Raw genomic sequence first — 19,346 nt, forward strand, 5'->3', positions numbered from 1 at the left:
GGATCCGGCCCAACACCGTATTTGAAGATCCAAGGAGTCAATCTGTGTCTCCCTTCCCTTCCCCGGCCCACGAAGGATGCTTGCTTCTGCAATCTAAGGATATTTTGTCTTTAGAGGCAGTGTTTTTTACTTTTCACTACTTTCGTTTATTATACCATTTGAACCGTGTCCACTCGCGTCTCTCTTGTAGCCGACGGCTGAGCCTAGACGCGCAAGCCTTGTTCCGACGCGACACTTCCAAGGAAAGGGGGTTGAAGCAGAAAGGTCTGCTTCTGTTTTTAATCAACACACACACCGAAGCATGGCTTCCAAAAATGCCGTCGTTGCCTCGGGCATTGAGCAGGATGGCCAGGCGGCCCGTCGCCGGGCTGCTCCTGGGGGATCAGCGGTCTCCGGGTCATCCCAGGGCCTAGATGAGGTCGATGACAAGAAACGCCAACCCGTAAAGGTGAGCTACTCCCAACGCATCTTCACTTCTCTATTGCTTCAGGATTGATGGCTAATATGTCTGGATTCTGTTAGAGCTCACCAACCTTACTCCAAACCCTCGACGAGTGGGAATTCATCATCGCACCGCTCATCTTCACGGCTTTGGCATTCTTCACACGTTTATACAAGATTGGCCTCTCGCCAATCGTTACTTGGGATGAAGCTCAGTAAGATATATCTTCATGATTGGAGGACCAGTTCCTAACAGTTTTTCCAGTTTCGGAAAGTTCGGCTCGCATTACCTCAAACGCGAATTCTACTTCGATGTCCACCCCCCTCTGGGAAAGATGCTCGTGGGACTTTCGGGATACTTGGCTGGATACAATGGCTCATTCGAATTCAAATCTGGAGAGAGATACCCGGAGGAGTTGAACTACACGTTCATGCGTGCGTTCAATGCCTTCTTCGGTGCTGTCTGTATCCCTCTAGCCTACTTCACTGCCAGAGAGCTCAACTTCAAACGACCAGCCGTGTGGTTCGTCACTCTTATGGTTCTCTGCGAAAACTCCTACACAACCATCAGCAGATTCATTCTTCTTGACTCTATGCTGCTGTGCTTCACATTCACGACTGTTCTGTGCTGGGCCAGGTTCCACAGACTTCAGGACCAGAGCTTCAGCCTCGAGTGGTTCACATGGCTTGGATTGACTGGACTGAGCATCGGCTGCGTGTGCAGTGTCAAGTGGGTTGGACTCTTTGGCACCGCCCTCGTTGGACTCTACACCATTGAAGACCTCTGGAACAAGTTCGGAAACTACAAGATGCCAAAGATTGAGCTAGCTGCCCACGTTGGCTCCAGAGTCGCTGGGTTGATTGTTCTTCCGTTCATCATCTACATGCTGTCATTCGCTGCCCACTTCACCATCCTCGAGAACAGCGGCCCGGGAGATGCTCAGATGAGCTCCCTCTTCCAGGCCAACCTTCGCGGTACCGAGGTTGGAAAGGACAGCCCTCTCGAGATTGCCTACGGATCCCGCGCAACCATTAAGAACATGGGATACGGTGGTGGACTTCTCCACTCCCACGTCCAGACATATCCAGAGGGCTCCGGACAACAACAGATCACCTGTTACCACCACAAGGATTCCAACAACGAGTGGTTCTTCTACCCCAACCGCGCCGAGCCCGAGTACGACGGAGAGGGACCACCAAAGTTCGTTGCCCACGGCGATGTTCTCCGTCTGATCCACGCCCAAACTGGCCGCAACCTCCACTCGCACGATGTCTCTGCCCCAATCACCAAGGTCGATAAGGAGGTCTCGTGTTACGGCAACACTACCATCGGCGATGAGAAGGATCACTTCACCATTGAGGTTGTCAAGGATGTCTCCTCCAACACCGACAAGACAAAGATCCGAACCCTTACCACTGCATTCAGACTTAAGCATACTTCTCTTGGATGCTACCTGCGTGCCGGCAATGTTAACCTGCCTCAGTGGGGTTTCAAGCAAATCGAAGTCACATGCACCAAGGCCAACAACCCCAAGGATACCTTCACCCACTGGAACGTGGAGGCTCACTGGAATAGCAAGCGTAAGTTATCCTCTCTGCGTTTATTTGGTAAACCTGACTAATAACAACTAATAGTACCTGCTGCTGATGCCAATGCGTACAAATCGCCCTTCTTCCAAGACTTCATCCATCTCAACGTCGCAATGGCAACTTCCAACAACGCTCTTGTGCCTGATCCTGATAAGCAGGATGACCTTGCCTCGCACTTCTGGCAATGGCCTATCCTAAACGTCGGTCTACGTATGTGCGGCTGGGACGATTCAATCGTCAAGTACTTCCTCCTCGGCAACCCAATTGTCTACTGGGGATCCACCGCATCTCTCGGCCTACTTGGACTTATTGTCGTATGGTATCTCATCCGCTGGCAGCGCGGCTACAACGATCTCAAGCAGTCGGAGATCGACCAAATCCACTACGCCGGTATTTACCCAGTGATCGGATGGTTCCTCCACTACTTCCCATTCGTCGCAATGGCCAGAGTCACCTACGTCCACCACTACTACCCCGCGCTGTACTTCGCCATTCTCACCTTCGGTTTCTGCGCCGATTGGATGCTCAGGAGAAGGGCCAAGGAGGTCCAGTTCGCCGTTTACGGAATCCTTTACACCGCGGTTATCGGTCTCTACATCCTCTTCATGCCCATCTCCTGGGGAATGGTCGGGCCTAACCGCCAGTACAGTTACCTGAAGTGGTTCCAGAAGTGGAGAGTTTCTGATTAGATGATTCCTCCACTTCGAGGAGAGTTTCCGATTAGATGATTCCTCCTCTTCGAGGATAATCTGATGATTAAACGAATGATTAAGAAAGGCCTTCTAGGTCGGAGCGTAAGGGTTGGCTGGCACATGCGATAAAAATCTCACTCATCAACTGCATTTTTCCTTTGTTTTGTCTCGGCGGGGTGTGGGATAGGGATAGGTGGGTGTACGATGTTGTAGGGCCTGTATGGCAGAATAGCCTCATGAAATCATTTCAGGCGATAATGCAATTAATAGTACATACAATTACAAAAAGCGTAGCGTTTTTTCTCTGCAGCTTTTATCAAATCCTAATTATTGAATCGAATAACCAAATGCTTCCAGGAGTATCTTTATGCTTCCAACCAGAACATGAAACGCCGTTATACAGCCCAACATCACTTCCTCAACTAATCCCATTAAATCCCCTCCCTATCCCATTACATCCCATCAACAACACCCCCCCGCCGCCGCCTTCCCCGACTCCCCCCCAAACTTCACCCTCCCCTGCTGCCCCGTTCCCGGCCCCTTAACCCCCGACCGCCTATCATACAAATCATACTTCCCCGCCTCAATATTCTCATAAATCCTCTCCGCCACCCTCGCAAACGCCCTCTCCACGCCCTCCCCACTCTTCGCACTCGTCTCCACATACTCCAGCACCCCATTCTTCGCCGCCCACTCCTCCGCCTCCGCTACCGTCACTTCGCGCTTATTCTCCTCGCCCGCAGCGAGGTCGGATTTGTTCCCCACTAACACGACTACGATGTCCGTCTCGGCGATCGCGCGGAGGTCAGCTAGCCAGTCCTGGACGTGCGCGAATGTCGGACGGCGCGAGATGTCGAAGACTAGCAGCGCGCCCGAGGCGCCCCGGAAATAGGAGCGGGTGACGGATTTATAGGTTTCCTGCCCCGCGGTATCCCATAAACTCAGCTTCATATGTTTCTGCACCACCGGTTTCGACTTTGCGTTCGTGACCGGCGGCGTCGGCAGCCCCGGCGGTTCGGGACTAGGTTCCGTTCCATCTGGGGCATCTGTATCTGCGTCGGCTGGGGGGTTGCTGGAGGGCTGACTTGAGAGGGTCGGTTTGGGAGGGGCGATGTAGTTGGGTGGGCCGACGGGGACGATGCGCGAGCCGAATTCGACGCCGATTGTTACGTCGTGGTGGGGGGAGAAGCGGCCTTCGCAGAGGCGGATGACGAGGGAGGATTTGCCGGTGCCGGAGTCGCCGATGCAGACGAGCTTGGCGATGTAGTCCCAGGATGACATTGGGGTGGTGAGGTGGTGAGGTGGTGAGGTGGTGGTGAAGGGGGTGAGAGGGGTGTGAGGTTCGAGCTCGGGGGTTGGCTTTGAGCCTGGGAGAGCTTGGGGAGCTCTTGGTGCTGGGTGAGACGGCGGGATGATGGGTTTGTAGATAGGGGCGTTCGGTTTTGAAAATAGGAGCGTTGGGCAACCAGCTTTGGGGGTTGTTGTTTGTTTGTCGATAAATATACTGGTTGAGCTGGGGAGATTGGATTATTTGGGTCAGGAGCTTTGTTAAAGTAGAGCCTGGATGGCCCCAAGGTTGTGGCGGGATCTACGTCACGCGGCGGCGGAGCTCAAGGGACAGGGTAGCACACTAGGCTCGACATGGTAGCTTGTCGTACCGGGTACATTCTTCCCAGGGAATGGCTTTATGAGGTGGAATTGTATTGATATTGTAGTATAATAGTATTGGTTTGACTATTCTAGTATATATATGTGTGCTCTATATAAATAAGTCGATATCAAAGTTGGCTTCTGATGGTTGTTTTATTTGCTGCAGGCTGTCTAAATATATTGCCGAAAGAATCAATTTAGCTATTATTATAGAATATGTGCCACAGTCCAAATAGCTCTATATAGACAGTCTACTTACAAACCAGCGGCCTTCAGCGACTTAACCAAGTCCACAACGCTCTCCTCGATGGTCCTGAACTTGATATCAAGGAGCTTAACCGTACGGCTGTTATCATACTTGTGCAGGGACTCGGTAGAACCGTTAGGATAATCTCCATCACCTGGCGCATCCGCTGCGGGCAAGTTGTCCTTGTACTCAGGGAAGTTGTTCCTAATAGCATCTGCAATCTCCTTGTTCGAGAAGTACCCAGCGGTAGCGAAGAAACGCTTGCCCTGTGCCTCTGGGACCTCAATCTGCCTCACGTGGACGAGAGCCAGGTCGCGGACGTCGATCCACAGGTAGACGCCGGAGTTTGGCAGACCGTTCTTGGCCTTGCCCTGGGCGAAGTCACGGATGCGCTGGTTGGATGTGTTCAGCGAGTCCAGGGTGTTGAGGTAGTGGACGACTGGCCCGAAGACCATGGGGGGGTTGACGGTGCTGATTGTGAAGTTGGGCTTCTCGTCACGGACGAAGTCCCATGCTGCCCTCTCTGCGAAGGTCTTGCTGGCTGTGAAACTATTAGTTTTGTTGACTTCTAGAAAACTGGTAGAATGTAATACCTCGGTAACCCTCTGCTGGGTTGATAAGGGCTTGCTCTTCTGTGATCGGGTTCCAGTCCTCCTCGGTATAGGTGTGTTCGGGCCAGTTAGGAAGCTTGGCTCCGTTGAGAATGGCAGCGAAGGATGACGTGATAACCACATGCTTGACTGACGGGGCACTCTTCTTGATGGCCTTCAGGATGCCTATGGGCGGGGTTTAGTGCTTCTACGCATGGTAATGAGAGGGGATTCTGAACGCACCTGTTGTTCCATTGATGGCGGGGTCAAGGAGGTCCTTCTTGGTGTCTGTGATGTTGAAGTGGAACTATGGAATATTGAGCACGTGGAGAAAATGGCACTGGGCGTGCAACTTACTGGAGACGCAGTGTGGATGACACTCTCAAACGGCGGGTCGGAGATCACAGCCTTGTCGAATGCACCTTCCTGGGCAATGTCCTCGACGATGGCAAAGTCGAGCTTATCCTTGCCGAGATCTGGGTATGCCTGCTTAATCTTGTCGGCCTTCTCTTGGGAGCGAACAGTTGTCACCACAGAGTGCCCCCGGGTAAGGAGAGACTCCAGAACGTGGGCAGCGATAAAGCCGCTGCCGCCTTGGTGGGGTTAGCCGGTGCCGATGCCACTTATGATAGATGTGTTATCAGCTCACCTGTGAGAAGTACGCGTGTCATGATGATTGATATATTATAGAATAGATTGGAAATATGAGTAGAAACTTGTCAACAAAACTGAAGAGTAAATAAAGGGCAAACTTTGGAAGAATGGCCTTAATGACGACTTAATTCCGCGAGGTGCGGGGTTACAAACGCCATGGAATATATTTACCATGACCCCCAACCTGACAAATGCCGTGGAAGATACATTAACCCGACGCACCGACAGTGGAGATAAGATGTGCTCCGGTGGATGCGGGGCGGGATGGCGGGATAGCTCACGGCCGAGGTCCGCCATACATTTTGACTCCTCGAACGACACTTTCACCACTAATAGAAGCATACATTGTTGAATGACTAATGGGAATCTGGTAGACGAGTAGGAGACTATTCATACAAGATCTTATTTCTCCGTATGTCCTTCACTTGGCTCAAACGGTTGCATCCTAAACATAAAATTCATATTGTTTCCTTGTTTTAAGCCCACAAGTAATCCCATAAATTCATAACCTCATATCGGCGCTTGAATACTAACCCCCTTTCCATGGTATTGCACCATATACCACACAAAGCTCCACCTAGCACGATAGTATGACCCTGATAGGATAAACCTTCAAGTCTTCGACACGTTACCTGCAAGAAAATCCGGCCTGCATTCATAGAAACACCAGTTTCATCCGAGACGTCATCGCATACCGCCAGCACAATCGTGCGGTCCAGCAGTGTGAGAAAAAGGTTAGGGGCAAACTCTAGCAATCTGCGAGTAGTTTTTCATCCCCATCTCCTGTTTTACTTTGTGTGTATTGCGCTCCTGTAAAGACCGTTAGGATGATAACCACAGACTAAACATACCAGGAAGCCTTGCTTGGGGGCATGGTCGCCGCCGTGGATCTGGGCACTCACTATTACTCTGTATAGCTGCTTTTATAGTGGGCAATAGTTTATATCCGGATTCTTGGGCTGCACGAGTACGATCAGGTTCCTGGCATGTTAATCGAAATCTGGAGGAGTAATACTTTTGTTGAAGGTCCACACGACGAAATCGTAGTCACCGAAGAGTATAAGAAATGATCCATCTCCAGTCACCTCCTTAGATCGGTCATCAGGCATGACTCTTAGTCTGTCCGGTATCATTGGCTTCTGAGCGAGTTCAATAGGACCGACGAGGCAATGTGAAACCCCAAGGTCGAAGTTCGAATACCTCCCTTTCGACGTCCAAAGCTTCTTTCGAGAACTCTTAGGTCCATAACCTCCAAAGAAGTTGATGTCTGGTGGAGTTCCTCGTATCTGGTCGCAAGATTTGATGGCCACGAGAAGAGCGTGTTGGATAGGGATTCTTGACGGAGAATCTTGAGATAACGCGGTAGAATTCTTTATTCCGATAAGTGGTAAATAGAGATTAGACGCCCAAAAGTGATAGCGAGTAGCTACGCGGTCGTTGCCGATGGTGCTATTTGGGGTAGTAAAGTTAACGTCATCGAAGTGCTTCTGCCCGCTAGGTAGGTGATAAAACTTCGTAGAAAACTTGTCATCACAGATGTTATATGCAATCTGCATGATAAGCTGTCTCTGGTTGTCCCCTGGCCGCTTCTCTTTGTGCCACCGATGGTCACACCCAAGATCCGTCCAGGTTGACGGAAAATCGAGCGGAAGCTGGCAAATATTGTAAGTGCCGTCGTCGTCGATTTCTCGGATGGAGACGTGCAAGGCGTAAGGAGCACGCTCCAACCCTTGTTGGGGATACGATATGGGTACGGTCTTAACTAGTTTACCGTCGGAATATTTCTGCATCACCATTTTAATAACAGAATGATTGTCTTCACCCTGCCCCTTTTTAATCTTGGCCATTGTGCAGACGTAGAGCGTGTCCTGGGCACCTGGCGGTATGAGGATCTTTACTACAGGCCGACCTCTGTATTTCGGTATTGGAGTGACTGTATAGTCTACTTGCTTCACGCGGTTGCTGGAAATATCCCAAAGAAAGATCTCGTCGCTATCTGTAACAATGCCAACACGGTCAGGGTGGCACTGAGCTGCTATTTGCCAGATTGGGCTAGGTAATGTCACACAACGGGGGCTATCATCGTGTGTTCTGGAGAGAAAATAGGCATGTAGCTTTGGGGGGCTGTGAGATATTAGTCTTTTAGCAGAATGGACGGATGTGGAAGCAAGGACAGTATTCTTTCCGCAGAACCGACACATGTAGAATCTAGGACAGTATTCTTTCCGCAGAACCGATACATGTGGAATCTAGGATAGTATCTCACCTGCCGTTTTCCATGATGATCAAGATATCATCAGACATGATCCACCTGTGGATATCTGCCCGCGCGGGAGTGATATACGCCTTTATGGTTCCAGTTCGCAAGGAGTATACGTTAACAGCCGGGCCATCGGCCCAAGCAACTCTGCCATTCCTATATTGACGGTTCCTAATGCTTGTTGTGGCTTCCTCGTCGGAGCTGGCGAGATCTGAGTATTTGTAGATCTTCATTGCATGGTATTGGCCAATTTTCCTGGCCCGAAGCTGCTCCGTGAGAGTGACTGAGGCCGAGCACTTCTCATCGTGTGAAAGCTGTTGATAGGGTCCATTGAAAAACATGCGGAAATGTCTCTTCATCATTTTGTCACAGATAGGCTCGAGTGTCCATAATTTTAGCCATGTCTTCGACACCATTCGCATGTTTTTAAAGTCGACAAGATCCTCAATCTGGTTCAAAATAAGAAGTAGAATCTCAATGGGGAAACGCGGGATTATATCAGAAACGAAGGTCGTGGCCGACAGGATACTCTTTGCGAGGCGTACTTCGTCCGGCAGCAAGGCACGAAGCAAGCCTTCTAACCTAAGTAGCCGTCAGTAAATTGTCTCCATGCAGGGACAGGAATAACACAGTGCCATCTTGCATATCTATGTGGAAACTGGAGGGTCGAGGCCCACGACTACAACAGGCGCGGGGTAGCAGTGTAGCCCCTGTTGAGATCGACTTACTCTGATCTTCTTCTCAGCACATCTAGAGACCCATCTTCACGCGTTATCTGATTAAAAACCTGTGCCAGGTTTGCCATTGTTGCTGAAGGATACTGAGCTTCCCTGGCATGAAAGAGAAGTGCTGCATGTGGGTTGGAGGTTGGTTACAGGCCTGGCCTCACGGACTTGGTCACAAAAAGGTCGGGATTTGTGTCGGCGATGTCTCTCTGAGTTTATTCATATGCTAGGACGTAAAGCTCGCGCGTCAGGCCTTTGGGGTTGAAGCCATGAAGGAAGGTAAAGAAGGCAAGGCAGCAGCACGCTATCTTACGTGTACAGCTCACTGCACATGTCTGGTGATGATGGGCCCTTCGATAAGGCACGGCTATAGGCAGGAAGGCTGGCAGGCAGACAGGCCTTCCTTTTGGGCTCAGATACAGCTTTTGATGAAGACTTCTTATGCAATATACAAAATTCCTACACTTATAACTAGAAGTCTTACGTGAAGAGAGACCGAAGAGAGACGTGTATTGGCCAGATGCTTCAATACACAGTAACCACCAAGGTGGTGCGATGTTCGATGATGGAGGCACCAGGAACGACTAAGCCAGCACAGCCAGGCATCCGACCACATTGGTCGTTAACGGCACCTGTAGTAGCTGTGCGATCCGAAAACTACCATAAACTATGCTGTGAAAATTTATGTATTATGAGACTATGAGACTACACAAACTTGGGATGAAAAATAGGTCTGTTAACTGAACTACTGTGGGCAACAATTTACCATACTATGCGGTCTTATATGTGTGTCTTATACCTACCTACTTACATATGAACTGGATGAAATACAGCTCCCAGCCGCTGTCATGTCACATGACTTGAGATGCCTTGGGTTGGTGGACCCTATGTTTCCAATGTTTCCAAAGGTGTTTGTACTCAGACCAGCCTCCTCCTAAGCTCATGCATGAATTAAGTGTACTGTACTTTGCAATGAGGCAGTACAACGCCCCAAACTCCGAGCTGCTTACATATTATGGGATAATCTTATGATGACATCGTTGCACTCGTATGTGGCCTTTGTTTTTGTGAGAGTTTCTCCTAAAAAGGACGACGAGGACTGTGCTAACTATCTGATAGGGTATGGGCATGCAAAAGTATGATGCCGGCGGGGGTGCTGGCGGGGGATGCAAGGGAGTCCTAGGGAGCCACCGGGGGAGCCACCAGGGAGCCATCAGGGGTTATTGCATTCAAAGCACCCAAAGCTCTGTATGCAACCGGGAGCACTGTGCACTTTAGGCAGAGGGGTAGGGATCTCGTAGGGATGCAGGTAAGTAAACCAGACCCCATAGATCATCTACTCCCGAGATCATCATCAGTCATTTAACCCAATAATGCAGACTGCCTCTGTGAGCCAACAAGACACGATTGCTGGATCAGCCGTCTAATTGCACTTGGGAAACCGAGAGTACTACTCGTACTTACGGATTAAAAGGTACTGGAAGTTGTGTCTGTATGTTGTCTGTGTGTAAGATATGATAGATTCGATGGGAGGCACTCATACTGACTTGAGGGTATAGCTGGGTCGTACTGTACTGACATGAAGTGGTACTCGTACAACAGATGATGTTCGGCCCCCTCCCATGCTACGACCACTGCGACCACTTCGACCACTGACACCCACTACAACTCGAGTAATACCTACAGCACGGTATTGTGGCACACACACGATAACACCATAGCATGGCAGGAGCTGATCAAAAAAAGGGGGACACCTACTCTAATTGACGTAGGGAAGCTTCTTCCAGACTTGTGTCACACCGGAGCTTGAGGGGGGGAGCTGCGGAGGAAAGGGTCTCGGCTTCCATGACTCGTAAGCTACAGTAGTGTGGACTTGTGAACGTGCGAACGGTGCCTTCCCAACATTTCATCTCCATCCTGCGCTGCACTGCAGTCCGGAGGCTTGCGCAACCTACGACGAACCCAGAAGAAAGAGACCGGTAGAGCCAGTAGCACTGGAGAGACAAGAGGACAAGCTGCTGCCGCCTATTCTCCAGCTGTACTTTTCGAGTATTATCTCGGCCAGCAAGCCACGATCAGTCGAAATATATCATATGCCCCCCTCCTTCTCTGAGACATATTGGCCTCCTTTTCTCTACATGTACCTGCATTGGCATAGCATTCAATGGCATACCATAGCATGACATGATATGATAAAAAAGGAGGCAAAAAGAATACAGACGACAAGTTAAGTATACTTACTATACAGTATTGTATAGAGTATAAGGAGTAAGTAGAGTTAGAGAAGTAGAAGAGTAGTAGAGTACGACAATAATAAGACCTTGTCAGACCTGGCACGGTTCCTTCTTCTTCAGCACTAGACTGAACTGCAACATATTATTGATCCCCCGGGGTTTTCCCCCCTTCTCCCCTTCTCCCCCTTACCCCCCCCTTCTCTTCGCTTGGCCCCAAAGTTTAAAAGTACCCTATACTTCCGCACTACTGCTCCAAGACACCATTGTTGCACAGAGTGATATGTACCACGGTACCGGAGCGTAAAAGTAAATTGAGGAGAAGGTGCGCACCACCACCGCAGTGGACACACTTCCCATCCCCATCCCCATCCCACCAACGACTTCTCCTCAATTGTACTCCTCTTACTCGAGTACTGCTGTACTACAACCGTGCATTCTGTATTTTTGTACTATACAGATCCTATCCCCCAAACCATCACTACTACTATACTAGAAACCCCGTCTGTGATAATCTCTCTCTTCTTCCGCAACCTCAAGATTAAATTCTTCGTTGCCGAACGCTTCAAGCCGTTACCCTCGCCCCCCGATCCCATTCTCCACTTAACGGCTGGAGGGGCTTTCCTATAGTGCAACTCTTTGCGCCAACCATATGCGAGGCTGAGCTTCAAGCGGCGCAAGATAGGTTGAGATCCCCCCGGTCGACGGTTCGGGAACCAGCATCTCAAGCTTCAATCCGACACAGAGGAGCTTTCTGCTTCTCTCAACCAACGGCCTTACGTTCTTCTGGCTCGGGAGCAATGAGGTATGTCTTCCAACACCCCGAAAATTGAAACAGAACGCACCCTCAGCTTTTGCTGGTGGTGGCGCAAAACCCCCAATCCCCAACTCGAGACATACTGACACACTTCTGAAAGGTGTATGAACAATGAGCTCGCAAGATGAGAGCGCCCAACAGAGCTCGGCGATGAACAACACAGAGGTCTCGTCCGCCGAAAGAACAGTGCCGATTATACAAACTCCCGCCCAGAGCTCCCCGCAATTACCTGGCGACCCTATGGTGGTAACATCTCCAACCGCACCGACGATGGGACCTCCACCAGCTCGCACAAGCCCTGACCGTGGCGCAAACGGTGCACATGAGCAGACAACAAGCGCCATGGGAGAGCAGATGCAGAATGGAAGCGTGCAAAGCCCTGGCGCAGGGACAGCAACCCAGGGAAGTGCGCCACAGCCAAAGGTTCAACAGACAGCCTTTATCCATAAGCTATACAAGTGCGTTTCTACGACCCATATGCTGCATTTATAACGGGACTAACGATTACATAGTATGCTGGAGGATCCAAGCATATCACATCTCATATCGTGGTCCAATTCCGACGAGAGCTTCGTCATGTCCCCATCTAACGACTTTTCTAAAGTTCTTTCGTACGTCTTCAACTACCCACGGTGGCAAACGATTTATATGCTGACTCCCGCAGGCAATATTTCAAACATACCAATATTTCTTCTTTTGTCCGGCAATTGAACATGTACGGATTCCACAAGGGTCGGTAATGCCTTACGAAAACTGTTGTTCGTAGCTAATGATAATTAGTGAGCGATGTCTTCCATACCGGCTCGCCAGAATCACCATTGTGGGAATTTAAACATGGCAATGGCAATTTCAAGCGTGGCGATCTCGTTGGCCTTCGAGAAATCAAAAGACGGGCATCACGGCATGCTCTGGTGCACCGAGACTCATACCCTTCGGCAGTCAAGCCACCGCCTTATTCACACCCAGGAACTCCAGCCGAGCCAATACAGCCGCCAATGGATACCACAGAGTCAAGGCTTGCCCATTTAGAGAATGGCATGTATGACATGCATGCGAGACTACTCCGAAGCGATGAAAGTGCCCAGTCACTGTATGCCAGGAATCAAGTCTTGGTTGAGGCCTTGACCCGATCACTTCAGGTATGACCGATCCCACCGCTGGGGTTGTACATGCTAACGTCACGTTTGCAGGTAAACCATGAGATATCTCGTATAGTACAAAGCACCGTGCCGAACGACGCGAACGCACACAGGAGCAGTAAGTCAATATTGCCATATGAGATAACATCTGCTAATCAGCTACACAGTCATGGACATGCAATCCGAGATCCAGCGCCAGACAGACGTCTTGAGGAACATTGATGAGCCATTGGAACAGCCATATTCGGGTTCCAGACAGTATTTCTCAAACCTATCCCTTGATAACGCCCCTATTTCTCCACGTCAACTAGCGCAGGACGACCAACGGCGCCAACCGCCAATGGCACAGTCTTCAAGGCCTGGTGCGTTTAGGCCCGTTCCCTCGCACCTATCTATCGCCCCTCGAAGGTTCGGGTCTATCGGGGCTGGAACTACTGCATCGTCGCCAAGCTCGTTGCGCTACCAAGTTGCTCCACCGCCACCACCACAAGCACCGCACCCTCTAATTGCGGTTACAACACCACCCACAGATCTCCCTCGCCGCCACACCTCGGCGGACATTCGAGTCCACACGTGGCCTAACCAACCTCAATACAACCCCGAGCAGCCAGCCTCCCACTGGCCATCCTCACCCAAGCGACCGCTAGCCGACCCAAGTGAGGATCAGCGCATCCGCGAGAGCTTCTCCTCATACTCGATACAAGGAGCCACCCAAAACCACGCCAATGCGTCACGGCCCTCAACGCCACCCTTCGGAAACAGCGGTGGTGCCCCTGAAAGCCTAGGCGCGTGGTCGTGGGGTGCATCGAGGGGAGATAAGTTTGGCGGCCCCGGATTCGGGACGTCGGGCCTCTTCAAAGATAACTCCGGCCCCCCTACGCGGAGGGGAAGCATGGCGCATATCCTGAACCCCGCGGAAACAGCTGAGCGTGATGAGGAGCACGACGAAGAGCTGCGAGAGGAAGAGGACCGCAAGAGAAAAAGGCTGCAGTAATATTTCTTCTGCCCGTCCGCGCTGCGCGTAACCGCGAGCAGCCCCGCAAAGTCAATACATTTTTTTTTGTTTACATTGGGTAGGCGTGGTGTCTCCAATATCGCCGCCTGCCCTAGCATCATTTACCCGGGAGGTACATATTGGAAATCGTTTTTTTGTGTGTGTGGCTTGGATATTGGATTATCTGGATTGCATCATTTTTTTTGTTGATACACACGAAATCATTTTGATAACCACATTTAGCTGGATGAGAGGAAAAAAAATACTCACGAGATAAGGCTTTTTTATTTATTGTGAATGATAGTGTAGCCTGGGAAGTTAGTATACAATCAATGGGTGGGATATAATTGGCAGATTTGTCTGTTTTATTCCTGAGTGAGCAAGCTTAAATCAGAATTCTGCTGGCTGGATAACGTTTTAACGATGTTTGTCTATAAGTGCTATGTGCTATTCTTTACATTCCCCTCGATTGCCAGGCCTATCCAAGTTCCAATTGTAATGATACGTTGGAACAGTCCAATCCTCGAACTGAGCCATATGCTCTTTCCCACCCAGCAGTTGGGCAAAGCTTGGTTCAGCTCGCCCAGAATATCTCCGAAGAGTTTCGCAAAGCTTGACTCAGCTTGCCTAGTATCTCTTCAACCAGTCTGGCAAAGCTTGGCCCAGCCCGCCCAGCCTATCTCCAAGCCAGTAAGTTATTCTTCTTTAGCAGCATCCTTGGCAGAACCTGCTCCTGTCAGTGCTTGTTCCCTCTCTTTCCGCTTCCTCTCCTTTTGCTTCGCCTTTTTCATGCGGTTCTTCTCTCTTCTCGCCTCGGCCTCGGCGGACAGCGGAGGGTTTACGGCGGCTGCAGCTGGAGTATCTGCTTTCACCGGAAGCTTCTTCTCGACTACAGCTGGTATGATTGGAGTTTCGGAGATGGATGTGGTGGAAGAAATCGTTTCTGTGAGCTTTGTGATCTTGGGCTTAGAGTCGGCTTTAGGTGTGTGGGATGTAGCGCGGCTGTCCTCGTCGTCACTCTGGTCAACAGCCTTTGAGGTTGAAGCCTTCTGTTGGAGTGGGAGCGGCTTCGTCTGCTTTACAACTTTGGACGCTATAATTTTGAGCGCAGCCGCCTTCGCAACCTCGCGTTTGGCCTTCTTTGACTTCCCAAGATTGGACCGGCCTTCTTCCTCATCGCTTGTATCTTCCTTCAGCCCACGCTTCATACTGCTAGCCTTTTCTTCCGCATCGCGGGGTTTGGCGGCTTGCAGACCAGCTTTTTTCCCCATCATGAGGCTTCGTAGTTTGCTGTTGCCGTTGATATCTTTTCGGTTGATATCGCCATTAAGGTATTCCTTAGGGATCGGGGCGCCGAGTCCCAAGTTGGAGGGCATAGGGTTGAAAAGCTCCGCATCCCAGGCCTCGATCTCTTCCTTCGTCTTCGATGGGGCACATTTGCTGGTGTCGAACTTGTCGACCCAGCTCTTGACAATTGCATCTTGCTTCGCAATAGCTAGATCGATGCGCGCCTGGATAGCCTCCAGGTTTTCAGCTACTGGGAGCTTTTCACGAGCGTTGGGCGCCATCTTTGCTAATGTGAGAATTGTAAATATTTTGAGCCCCAGATTTCCGATTTTGGGATTGGATTGGCGTCAATTGTTCCCTATCATCACGTGACAACGCACCCGTTCTGCCCCGGGTGGTGATTGGTAGCTGGCTATTCGGGAACGCTAGCGTTACAGGAAGCTGTACCCCAAACTGTACATACGAAGAATATATTGATGCTTCAAGCCTTCCATTTCTTAATTTGGCAACGTTGAATATACCGGTTGTCAATATGTTCAGAATCGCTCGCAGAGGGCCATTGGCCTCGGCCATCAAGGCTGCCAAAGTACGAAACTCTCGCCCCTATTCTGTCGTGTTTACACGGAATTAACCCAAATTTCAGTTCCCGACTCCTTACAGAGCAATTGGAGCCTCGCAACAAACGAGAGCCCTGAGCATTCATGAATACCTCTCCGCAGACCTCCTCAGGAAAGTATGTATTGCCCTGAACCGCGTCTTTGAATCAATGGATGCTAATGGCCGTAGTACGGCATCGGTGTCCCTCAAGGATCTGTCGCCAAAAATGCCGCAGAGGCCGAAGCTATCGCGAAGCAGATTGGCGGCGACGACATGGTCATCAAGGCACAAGTCCTCGCTGGTGGCCGTGGAAAGGGCACCTTTGACAACGGCCTGAAGGGTGGTGTCCGCGTCATCTACTCTCCCACCGAGGCCAGGATGTTCGCGGATCAGATGATCGGACACAAGCTGGTAACAAAGCAGACCGGTGCACAGGGCCGTATGTGTAACTCGGTATACATCTGCGAGCGCAAGTTCGCTCGCCGTGAGTTCTACCTGGCTATCCTTATGGACAGAGCCTCGCAAGGCCCAGTCATCGTTTCCTCGTCGCAGGGCGGCATGGATATCGAGACTGTTGCCAAGGAGACCCCAGACGCCATCACCACCACACACATTGACATCCACACCGGTGTTACTGATGAGATCGCACGCAAGATCGCCGTGGACCTTGGGTTCAGCGAGCAGTGTGTCGAGGAGGCGAGGGATACCATCCAGAAGCTCTACAAGGTCTTCATGGATAATGATGCCACCCAGATCGAGATCAACCCCCTTTCTGAGACCAGCGACCACCAGGTTCTTGCCATGGACGCCAAGCTCGGATTTGATGACAACGCCGAGTTCCGCCAGAAGGAAATCTTCGACTGGCGCGATACCACTCAGGAGGACGCTGACGAGGTCCGTGCTGCTGAGTCGGGATTGAACTTCATCAAGCTTGGCGGTGACATCGGATGCCTTGTCAACGGTGCCGGTCTTGCCATGGCTACCATGGACATCATCAAGCTTAACGGTGGTGAGCCAGCCAACTTCCTCGACGTTGGTGGTGGTGCTACCCCTGCCGCCATCAAGGAGGCTTTCACCCTCATCACCAGCGACCCCAAGGTCTCTGCTATCTTCGTCAACATCTTCGGTGGTATCGTCAGATGTGATGCCATTGCCAAGGGCCTCATCAGCACTGTTGAGAGCATGGACCTCCGCATCCCAATTATTGCCAGGTTACAGGGCACAAACATGGAGGCTGCGCACACTTTGATCAACGAGTCCGGACTGAAGATCTTCTCTATCGATGATCTCCAGAGCGCCGCTGAGAAGTCTGTCCAGTTCTCGAAGGTTGTAAAGATGGGTATGTCAACTCCTCCCACCCCCTTTCCAAAAATACAGCTAACATGAAGCAGCACGCGACATCGATGTCGGTGTTGAGTTTTCTTTGGGCATCTGAGCGGTTTAGACATTCGGGGGTTGCCATGTACTGATTCCTAGAGTTTACTTCGGTATACGTGTACACATACGATTAATTTTTCCATCTCATATTATCTTGATGCGTGCAAACCTCCTTGTATTTGTGTGATATCTCAGGCTAACAACTTCCATGCATCGATCTTATGTTCAACCCTGCAAATTTGATGATTTAAACTAACTGGCCACCTAGGGCATCTATATAACTTCAAAGCCCTGTGACCCCCTCTTCGATTAGATGCACGCGAACATATGCAGAACGAAAAAAGAAAAGAAAAAGTCCGCCTTTCTCTCCTCGACATTCCATTTCATTCATAACCATAGGGCAGAGAGACCACAGAGCAGAGCGACCACAGAGACACGGCCGAGCTTCATTTCCGGCGAACGTAGCAGGCCAGCCTGCTATTGACGGGCTACACACCGTTAATATCCGTCCACAATAATCTCTATAGGAATGAAAACTTACACCATCCTCTCACCTCCGGAACGAGGTAGTAAGATACTACAGTTTCGTACCTCGGCGCCGGAGCCCTCTCCGCCGTCCCACCGCCGCAAAGCCACACCAAGACCAGCATCCCGATGACCACATACAGCCTCGTCCAGTCGACATGACTTAGGAATTTGCAGACGGAGATCGCAGGCCTGACGACCAGGACAAGAGCCACCGCAGAGACAACTAGCACCGCGTTTCGAGGCAGACTCTCCCAGCTCTCCTTGATCCAGCTGATAAAACGCTCGAGATGGTGGGCGGGCGTAACAGTGAGTGTGGACAGGATTTCCTCCATATCCGGCCTCGGTGTTCCGGGGGCTGCGAGCGCCCACTGTTCGCGCATAAATGGAGTGAGGCCATCGGGGCCTTTTTTCTCGCGGGTCGAAAAGGCAGAGGCGGCGGCCCAACATGTGCGGTGATGGCAAAGAAGAGGTTGTTGCAGCTGGTAGTATGGCGTCGACATCTTTTGGGGTGGAGGCGGAGAGGGTCGGAGGAGGTAGATGCGGCGTTGCTGGCGAGAAGGAGGCGGAGTGAGGTAGGCGCGCAGACGATATAAAACTTGGTACCATATGAAAAGAGTTGCAACACATGCGGCAACCTGACCTAGCGCGTGGATGGATGAAACCGAGGTGATGCAGATGCTGCCAAACAAGACGACGATGAAGAAAGTTACGTGCCAGCCGTAGGCGTCCCCAAGGATGGTGGCTGCAAGAGAGAGCATGTTGAAGGCCATAGCGGCGTGGAGGGTGTATGTGAGGAGGTCAACCCGAGACATAGCTGCGAGTTGGACGGATGGAATCTTTGATTGTGGTGACACTGTTTCTTGGGAGTGAATAAACGGGGTCAGGGAGTTCGAAACAAAGATTTGTCCTGCAGGTAATGAGAATTTGGCGGAGCTTGGAATTTTGATTGTATCGTGGTGAGAACTGTTTCTTGGAAGTGAATAAACGGGGTCAGGCAGTTCGAAACAAAGATTTGTCCTGCATGTAATGAGAATCTGAGTGAGCCGTTGAAACGGGGTGAGTCTGTTTTGGAGTAATATCAAAGAATGTTTCTTATTTTTGATGTGATAAAGTGTCTGACGGCAGAGGAACGTTCGGCTTGTGCCAACAATAGCCTGTGAATGGTATATGGCTGAGCGCTAATTGCATTATCTGGGACTTGTTCTACCATTGTCATAAATTTAGCGCTACTCTATCAATACAGATCAATACAGACAGTAAGTTTTGAAAGATTTCTCGGCTGGCCCAAGCCAACGATCTCAGACAAAATTCAGAAAAGGACGAACTCATCTCTGGACCGGCACGTAAACCATGAGTTTCATGACCACAGACTTTATTCCGAGAGAAAGAGTGTGTGTTTTCTATCCTGGATACATGCCGTGATAGAAGTTGGGGGGGGTTTATATTTGCACGCCCAGGCTCAGATTGTATCGCATCCAGGCAACCAGCCAGGCAACCGAGCACCAGAAACCTTCCGCTGCTCAACTT

General features: G+C 50.6%; 8 protein-coding genes across 8 annotated transcripts; 3 read left to right on the forward strand and 5 right to left on the reverse strand.

Annotated features, from left to right (window-relative positions):
• Positions 1 to 8: 8 nt before the first annotated feature.
• On the forward strand, positions 9 to 3,081 carry PMT2 (Protein O-mannosyltransferase 2). The gene is made up of 4 exons (XM_018274215.2): positions 9 to 448; positions 523 to 656; positions 707 to 2,022; positions 2,077 to 3,081. Exons 1-4 carry the CDS (start codon positions 302 to 304, stop codon positions 2,718 to 2,720), a joined length of 2,241 nt encoding a protein of 746 aa, XP_018130903.1. The 5' UTR covers positions 9 to 301; the 3' UTR covers positions 2,721 to 3,081.
• Positions 3,082 to 3,185: 104 nt separating this feature from the next.
• Positions 3,186 to 4,282, reverse strand: VE01_04748 (uncharacterized protein; the record flags this gene model as incomplete). Its single annotated transcript, XM_018274216.2, has 1 exon — positions 3,186 to 4,282. Exon 1 carries the CDS (start codon positions 4,002 to 4,004, stop codon positions 3,186 to 3,188), a length of 819 nt encoding a protein of 272 aa, XP_018130896.1. The 5' UTR covers positions 4,005 to 4,282.
• A 136-nt stretch (positions 4,283 to 4,418) lies between these two features.
• GRE2_1 (methylglyoxal reductase (NADPH-dependent) gre2) lies at positions 4,419 to 6,059 on the reverse strand. The gene is made up of 5 exons (XM_018274217.2): positions 5,860 to 6,059; positions 5,568 to 5,803; positions 5,454 to 5,517; positions 5,214 to 5,396; positions 4,419 to 5,161 (listed from the first exon to the last, which is right to left on the reverse strand). Exons 1-5 carry the CDS (start codon positions 5,879 to 5,881, stop codon positions 4,629 to 4,631), a joined length of 1,038 nt encoding a protein of 345 aa, XP_018130897.1. The 5' UTR covers positions 5,882 to 6,059; the 3' UTR covers positions 4,419 to 4,628.
• A 212-nt stretch (positions 6,060 to 6,271) lies between these two features.
• Positions 6,272 to 9,411, reverse strand: VE01_04750 (uncharacterized protein). The gene is made up of 5 exons (XM_018274218.2): positions 8,853 to 9,411; positions 8,131 to 8,706; positions 6,880 to 7,988; positions 6,767 to 6,823; positions 6,272 to 6,674 (listed from the first exon to the last, which is right to left on the reverse strand). The coding sequence occupies exons 1-5, from the start codon at positions 8,927 to 8,929 to the stop codon at positions 6,613 to 6,615; spliced, it is 1,881 nt and encodes a 626-aa protein (XP_018130973.2). The 5' UTR covers positions 8,930 to 9,411; the 3' UTR covers positions 6,272 to 6,612.
• A 2,046-nt stretch (positions 9,412 to 11,457) lies between these two features.
• Positions 11,458 to 14,440, forward strand: VE01_04751 (uncharacterized protein). Its single transcript, XM_018274219.2, has 7 exons — positions 11,458 to 11,885; positions 11,998 to 12,355; positions 12,410 to 12,508; positions 12,562 to 12,629; positions 12,678 to 13,036; positions 13,088 to 13,154; positions 13,204 to 14,440. The coding sequence occupies exons 2-7, from the start codon at positions 12,009 to 12,011 to the stop codon at positions 14,028 to 14,030; spliced, it is 1,767 nt and encodes a 588-aa protein (XP_018130972.1). The 5' UTR covers positions 11,458 to 11,885; positions 11,998 to 12,008; the 3' UTR covers positions 14,031 to 14,440.
• VE01_04752 (uncharacterized protein) lies at positions 14,336 to 15,625 on the reverse strand. Its single transcript, XM_018274220.2, has one exon. It carries the CDS (start codon positions 15,596 to 15,598, stop codon positions 14,726 to 14,728), a length of 873 nt encoding a protein of 290 aa, XP_018130975.1. The 5' UTR covers positions 15,599 to 15,625; the 3' UTR covers positions 14,336 to 14,725.
• Positions 15,626 to 15,692: 67 nt separating this feature from the next.
• Positions 15,693 to 17,437, forward strand: TCA9 (Succinate--CoA ligase [ADP-forming] subunit beta, mitochondrial). Its single transcript, XM_018274221.2, has 4 exons — positions 15,693 to 15,903; positions 15,961 to 16,050; positions 16,104 to 17,253; positions 17,306 to 17,437. The coding sequence occupies exons 1-4, from the start codon at positions 15,850 to 15,852 to the stop codon at positions 17,347 to 17,349; spliced, it is 1,338 nt and encodes a 445-aa protein (XP_018130974.1). The 5' UTR covers positions 15,693 to 15,849; the 3' UTR covers positions 17,350 to 17,437.
• Positions 17,438 to 17,737: 300 nt separating this feature from the next.
• On the reverse strand, positions 17,738 to 18,631 carry VE01_04754 (uncharacterized protein; the record flags this gene model as incomplete). The annotated part of the gene is made up of 2 exons (XM_018274222.1): positions 17,738 to 17,779; positions 17,846 to 18,631. The coding sequence occupies 2 exons, from the start codon at positions 18,629 to 18,631 to the stop codon at positions 17,738 to 17,740; spliced, it is 828 nt and encodes a 275-aa protein (XP_018130977.1).
• Positions 18,632 to 19,346: the final 715 nt, after the last annotated feature.

This window comes from Pseudogymnoascus verrucosus (genome assembly GCF_001662655.1).
Source record: "Pseudogymnoascus verrucosus strain UAMH 10579 unplaced genomic scaffold scaffold_18, whole genome shotgun sequence".
Taxonomy (NCBI): domain Eukaryota; kingdom Fungi; phylum Ascomycota; class Leotiomycetes; order Thelebolales; family Thelebolaceae; genus Pseudogymnoascus; species Pseudogymnoascus verrucosus.